This window comes from Magnolia sinica, chromosome 6 (genome assembly GCF_029962835.1).
Source record: "Magnolia sinica isolate HGM2019 chromosome 6, MsV1, whole genome shotgun sequence".
In the NCBI taxonomy this organism is placed as follows: Eukaryota; Viridiplantae; Streptophyta; class Magnoliopsida; order Magnoliales; family Magnoliaceae; genus Magnolia; species Magnolia sinica.
In genome coordinates this window covers 10,394,445-10,401,710 of record NC_080578.1, presented here as the reverse complement: position 1 = coordinate 10,401,710, position 7,266 = coordinate 10,394,445, and the positions used below count along the sequence as shown (strand labels likewise).

Genomic DNA, 7,266 nt, shown 5'->3' with positions numbered 1-7,266 from the left:
GTCAATTTGATTTTGGGACTGTGACTTAGCTATGGTTAGGTTGCAATTTGGTTGGTTTAGTTTTAGCTAATGTATCCCATGTCTACAATTTCGAAGTGCTTGCGTATGAAGCGTCATGGGCTACCAGAGTATTAAATAACTCCCCTAGAGAAAGAAACCGGAGGAAAGATGCGGATACCCTTCTACGGTAGTTGATGCTTTGGGTTTTCAGAATCTCGCAGTAGTTATGACTCCTTTTTATAGCATTAAGGTTTATGTCAGGTAAAGATAACTACATTTTTACGAGGTAATCTACCATGCTGTGTACGGATGGCGCACGGTACAACTCGATTTTAGTTTGTAGAAATGGGGCCCATGGTTCAGTGATCCAAGCCGTCATTATGGGGCATGGATTGGGTACTATCCCACCAGGTTCTAGCCATGGATGGACGGACAGTCCAGTGAGGGGATCTGTGGGCCCCACCACAATGTAAATGTTTTATCCATGCAGTTCATCCACCTTGAGAAAAGTAGGCGGATTGAAGGCTCAAGTGGACCACAGCACAGAAAGCGGTAGAGATTGAATTCCCCACCTTTGAAAACTTACTAGGGCTTAAAGTGGCATTTATTTACCATTCAACTTGTTCATAAGGTCACATATGTCACATAAGTCAGGGGAAACATAAATATCAGCTTGATTCAAAAGTCCGTACCCTCAAATGAAGTTTTTAATGGTTAGCTTTCAATCCTCACTGCTTGGTGTGGGACATCGGCAGTGGGGTTCACAATATCAGCTGTCTAGATCATCATACATGGGTCCCACTTGTTTAAATTTAAAACATGTGGTCTACCTTCATGAGTTAACCACGGTTTAAATGGCAGTTACACGTGATTTATGCCTAACTAACATTGCTATATGTGGCTACTCGCACACGGCTACTTTCTCCACACGTGTGGGTGTGCACAAGATCAGGCTTTTCAGGCTTTTCAGAAGGTTGTTATGTGCATATCTCCGGAAATTAAGGGGGTTCGGTCAACAGGCTGGTCCTACCAGTTTGGTGAATGTGGACCGTTGGTCAATTATCTTAACCGACCATCTTTCATAAACGTGCGGTCAGATGACCTTGTAATCGAGGACGATGGCACGTGCGGGTAGAGTAGGTCGGTAGGCTTCAGATCGCTTACTTTCGCGAGTTGCCACGGGAATTATGTCATTTCTCTGTCTCCAGCTCGCCTGAGTTGACGAAAATGAACCATGCCTATCTGGCACGGGCGCAGCTTCGGTGGATCCCCGGATCCGCCAAGGTGGGTGGATCCCTGACTGTGGGGTCCACTTTAATGTGTGTGACTTAAATCAATGCTGTCCATCCGTTTTTATAGATAATTTTAGGGTATGGTCCAAAACTTGAAATAGATCCAAATCTTGGGTGGACCACACCAGAGGAAACAGTGGTGATTGGCCATTAAAAACTCCTTATGAGCCAAAAAGGTTTTGGAGAAAGCTGATAGTTGTGCTGTCCTTTCATCGAGCTCTTTATGACCTTATAAACAGGTTGGATGGAAAATAAACATTCCGGTGGCCCCCAATAAGATTTTAAAGGTTCCTATTCAATCACCACTGTTTCCTGTGGTGTGGTCCACATGAGACTCAGATCTACTTCATTTTTGGAATCATGGACTAAATTTTTCTGAAACAATGTATGGACGGCGTGGATTTTAGGAACATTCATCAAGATGCGCCCCATAGTCAAAAGGGATACACCCACCTAGTGAATCCGGGGATCCACTAAAGCCGCGCCCATCTGGCATGACTGAGTCCGAATTCCTGGGTCTCTTTCTCAGAAGTTATATGACACACTGAGCATCTTCGTACAATATACACTTGCTTTTCAGGTATGACAAGTGTGCCATGTTTCCATAATCCAGACCATCGGTCTATTGAGCCTCAATGTGGATGGAGATATCCCAAAAATCTTCCAGATTAGATCTCAGTGTTGCAGTTGAATGTGGACCATTGTCGTATTTATCTTCTTAAAAATATCTATAGGCCACAAATCAAGAGGCAAAAGTAAATGAATAGTCCATCCATGCTGGACAAAACAAACCAACGGTCTGGATCACAGGACCACGGCCCCTCTTCCCATAATTGAGAACCACTGTGCACCGTGCAAAGATGAGGCCCATATCATATAATTCCTTGGCATTGTTTATATTAGGCGTAGACCTTTAAAATGACAAAATTGCCTTCCATCCAAAACAAACAAAGCTGCCATTGGTAACATGTTTGGGTCGCATCAATTTCTAATATAAGAGAATCCTCTCGAATTTCTTGTTATAACCTATGCAATTGATGCAGTTTCCTTATCCACCCAACTAATGTACGGTTACAGTTGAGATCCAGTTGTCCATTACTCCAATGGGCAACCTGACGCAAGGATAGACGTGATGAGGTCAATCACCATATTCCTCAAGGGGATAATTACTACGAATCCATGAAGCTTCTCTGGACTCCTCATCGAGACTCCTCGAATCCACTAGGAAAAATATGAAAATAAAAATAAATTATAAGAAATTTGAAAAACAATTAATTCGTAACAAAAATAAATTTACAACCCTTAAAATATAGTGATACCAAACTTAAGTAGAAGTTTTAGAATCAAACTCCAATTCAAACTCCCTAAAATTTGTGACCTACTTATAAATAGTAAACTAGACTTTATGATTTTCGGTCAAAAGTAGTTAGTATTCAATTTGGCCAAACTACATTATTCTCCTAAAATTTCTAAGCCATTTTCATGTTGGGCACGTCTCTTAAGTCCTTTTCATGTTGGGTACAACTTCTAAAGCTCCAAGGATTAAGAGTTATGATCGAATTAAAACTTACTATAAATAGTAAAAATAAAATAAAAAAGGATTTTCGACTATTGATCTTATGGAATCTCACAAATTTGGCATGGGCAACATGGTCTAATGGGTTGGGTGGCTAAAGTAGCTTCTCCTACCATAAAATCATATATGGTACGTTGAATAACATATTCTGCTTTGCAAGATATGCCTATTTTTGGGTTTTGACAATCCTAATCACTTCCGCCTTCGGTCATGCCTTATCTGTCCATCTTGGACATGAAAGTGTCCACGATTACATCCGGGCCACATTAATTCATGGTTCCAAAAGCGCACCATGTAATTATGATTAGCGCTCTTGACAAGGTCATGTTTGGATGCACACAAGTGAATTGATTTGCAAACATGCATTTAATCCACCCATTTTTTTTTTCTTTTTTTATTTTGAGGCTACAAATATTTCCTAATACTGACAGCTAAGGAATCATCTTCTGCCAAATGGTGAATAACTAGAGCTTCTAGTTTACTACATCAAACAATTTCCATTAATAAAACATATAACTATAATCAATTAAAAAAGATTTGTAATTTTCTTTTCAGGCTATTTTTGGACTAATGATTCCATTTTAAATCAATGACACATCCAAACAGCCCAAAATTGGTTGGCATTCATTCAACGTTCAGTGATGAAATTGAGTGCTGCAGACTATAAGGGATTCATCAATCATTTCCGTTCTTGGAGCTAGCCTCACCTAGAGGTGTACACGAGTCGAACCGATTCGAGCTTGGCACAGCTCGACTCGACTTGGCCACTAACTGCCTTGAGCTTGACTTGCTAGCTCGGCTCGGTTCAATCAGCAGCTCGGACCAGTTGAAGCCGAGTTTGAGCCGAGTTCACCTATGTAGCATTTTGACAAACGCATGAACTACACCTTCAAATGCTCACTCTATATAAAACAACAACAATAGTTTTACAAGTATTTCTTCAAATACCTTGTAGGCAACATCAAAATCAAGAAAAAAAGTATTTGTTTCATATTCATATCTTCCTTATCACTAGCCGACACTTCATTGAGTCATTTCATCGAACACTTGGTAAGCAACATCAATATCAAAGTAATCGAGTCACCAAAATGGTTCGATCCGAGTTCGATTCGAGCTAAGGTTTGATCCAAGGCGAGTCGAGCTTGGGCAAACTCGAACATAGTTCGAAATTTTTTCGAGCTCAAAAAATCAGCTCGACTCGACTTGAACTTAGTTTCGAACTGAGTCAGATCGAACTTTTTCGAGTCGAGTCGAACGAGCTAACTAAGCTAACTCGGTTCGTGTACAGCCCTAGCTTCACCTCGCATTCTGCATGGCAAGCATACATTTATTTTGGACTAACATTGATTTTTGAGCTTAAGATCTAATCATTGACTTAGTAATCGAGTCACTGAACTGGTTCGATCTGAGTTCGATTCGAGCTAGGGTTTGATCCAAGTCGAGTCGAGCTCGAGCAAGTTCGAACACAATTCGAAAAATTTTCAAGCTCAAAAAATCAGCTCAACTCGGCTTGAACTCAGTTTCAAACAAGTCGAATCAAGCTTTTTCGAGTCGAGTCGAGCAAGCTAACTGGGCTAACTCGGTTCGTGTACAGCCCTAGCTTCACCTCACATTCTGCATGGCAAGCGTATATTTATTTGGACTAACAATGATTTTTGAGCTTAAGATCTAATCATTGACTTATTAACATCATTAGCAATGATTATTTATCTTTACGACGGAAGGAGCAACTCATGGGCCCACCACACGTTGAGAAAATCCATGAGAATGAACACATGTGGTCGAACGCATGGTAACTACCATATGTTTGACTTGTATGTGGCCCACCCCTGATGTGTGTGTGCAATAGTCCAAACCGTTCATCAAACGCATTGTGTAATAATGCCTACAATCACTATATTCATTTGTTGTGGCCCACCTAAAATTTGAAACGTTTTGAGTTATTTGTGTCCCTTAATCCTATTGGATTGCAACAGTGGACCCCACATTCCACTTGGAAGTTTCCGAAAATGAATGCAACCAGTTGAGTGGTTGGACCGAATGGTTCACCCGAGCCAAATGGTTGGACCAGATGGTTCGAATTGTTTCTTCCCCAAAATGGGTCTGTAGTGACCCAATCCAGCTACCTATCCGGTCGAATCGTCTGGTCTGGCCCGGCTTTTAAAGCCATGATTGAGAAAGAAACCATGAAAAAGGGTTGTGATTTATGAAGTCAGGTCATGGACCCCTCACTCCTATGTGGGACTTTGTGAAATGGAAGTCCTTTACCACTTTAACATATATTTTAAGTTGGGGACTGAAAGACAAACAACACCATAGTAAGATATGGTTTCCATGAAGGCTCCAGTAACAATTTTCGTGCAAGGAGAGATTTTACTTTATCTAATCATGGTGGGAAAAAGGTGATGGAGGCCAAAAGAAATATTCGGTTAGGATCCTCTTTATTTGATAGATTGCTTTCGCAATTTTCTACACATAAAATACAAAAATAATCAATTGAAACACTTTCAACACTATTGTGCTGCAATCAATCTCTGCGGGTCCCATCATGATGTATTGATAATATCTACTCTGACCATCATGCATTCCTTCCCATATTTGGCCATGTATCCAAAAAGCATTCTAATCCATTAGTCAAGTGGACCACACCATACGGAACCCTTGAGAGGGCACATCTCCTTCTCCTGCTCATGTGGTCCACCTGAGTCATAGATTGGCCCGATTTTTCTGGCAATATCCAAATGAGGGATTTGGTGCATGATAGTCGGAGTAGATGTCATGAATATAACACTGTGCAGCTCACAGAACACGTTTTCACTGTAATTACACTGGAAACGTTTGCACAAGATCATGATCCCACTACATAGAGAAATGGCTAGTGGAGTTTCATGCCATCATCAGTTCATTACCATATTACTAAAGGAATTCCAAATATAGTAAGGAGATCAGGTCCAATTTCAAAATGCACAGAAATCCACAACACTCTCTACCAAATAAAAATCCAAGCCTTACATTCAATACACTCGTATGCATGTGAACTGTTCTCACATAGATTATTGTATTACAAAATGGGTGAAGGTTAAGCTGGATAGCCGTCCATGCGCATGCCAATGAGCCCGCTTCAAACTCAATCCCTGCAAAATCTAATGTGGATTTGGAATATTGAATGAAAAACAGCCAACCCCAATTTGAAAATTCGACCGTTATATTCAAAACCTGTTTTTTTTGGGGGTGTTTTTCTCATACCCATTGTAGTGAATTGCATGTTAGTGTAAATGAGCATTTCTTCTAGTAGTAGTCCCATAAGAACGGATCTTCTAGCCGGAATCCGACGTCGGCATTCGTCACCGGCCACGCCGAGGAGTAGTAGAAATCGTCAGTCAGGCCGATCATATTGCCTGCGTCGAGGAAAAGATCGGGCAGGTCAAAAACCGCGTTGTCGGTGTCGGTGTATGAGGAAATGGAAGATTCTTGTGCGTCGTCCGGCGACGCACTAGCGAGAGTCGGGGAGTGAGAAATTGACTCGGTTTCACGGTTCCTCGGCTCATCGAAACTGGCTGCAGCCGCTCTGGCAGCGGCGGCTTGGATGTCCTTGGGCGACGTACTGGCGGGGCGCGGGAGATCATGTGCCAGCTCTGGGAAATTGAGGAACGCCGCTTGGCCTTTGATCGCGAGCGCGGCTACATCGTGGGCTCGAGCCGCCATCTCAGCCGTCGGAAATGTTCCCAGCCAAATCCTCGACTTCTTCTTCGGCTCACGGATCTCGGATACCCATTTACCCCAATTTCGCATCCGAACGCCGCGGTACGTCGGATGGTCACCGTCGGTACTTCCCCGTCGCCGCTTTTTGGCCTCGCTGGCAGTGACATTTGCTTGTGGCATTGACTGCGAATAGCTGTGTCTGGCCTCTGCTGAAATCGTCGGGCTTGATCCCAGACCCGATAAGGAGGTGAGGCCCGATTGGGTATAAGGAGTGAAGGAAGAGGAGGAAGAGGGATTTGGCTCAAATTCCTCCATTGTGGTAGAGATGGAGTAGGAGGGGGGAATGGAAGTGCTGTATAAATTCATGAGTTGGGCTTTTATGATTCTAAATAAGGTGGACGACTGTGGAAATTAAAAGCGTGGGCCCATTTAGAAAAGGCCCACCGCTGTGTATTTCTTACCAGCACTCATTATTCGGAGAGGATTCTGTAATGATGTGCACAGCATCCTTGGCTCCTATATCTTTTAATAGTGGGTGCCTTTGTTCGCTGATCCTGACCGTTGATCTGCTGGGGTCCACCGTGGGTGAACCATGGCCTGTAATTTTTCGTATCAATGTCCTGGGTAGAGATGATCCAGTGAAAAATGGCCAAAATTTTGGAGGGGTAGAATCGTGACATTGAAAGACTTTTGGGA

The 7,266-nt window shown here is 42.5% G+C and overlaps 1 protein-coding gene across 1 annotated transcript; it reads right to left on the bottom strand.

Annotated features, from left to right (window-relative positions):
• Nucleotides 1-5,831: 5,831 nt before the first annotated feature.
• Nucleotides 5,832-6,958, bottom strand: LOC131248239 (ethylene-responsive transcription factor ERF039-like). The gene has a single exon (XM_058248411.1). The coding sequence runs from the start codon at nucleotides 6,934-6,936 to the stop codon at nucleotides 6,157-6,159; it is 780 nt and encodes a 259-aa protein (XP_058104394.1). The 5' UTR covers nucleotides 6,937-6,958; the 3' UTR covers nucleotides 5,832-6,156.
• Nucleotides 6,959-7,266: the final 308 nt, after the last annotated feature.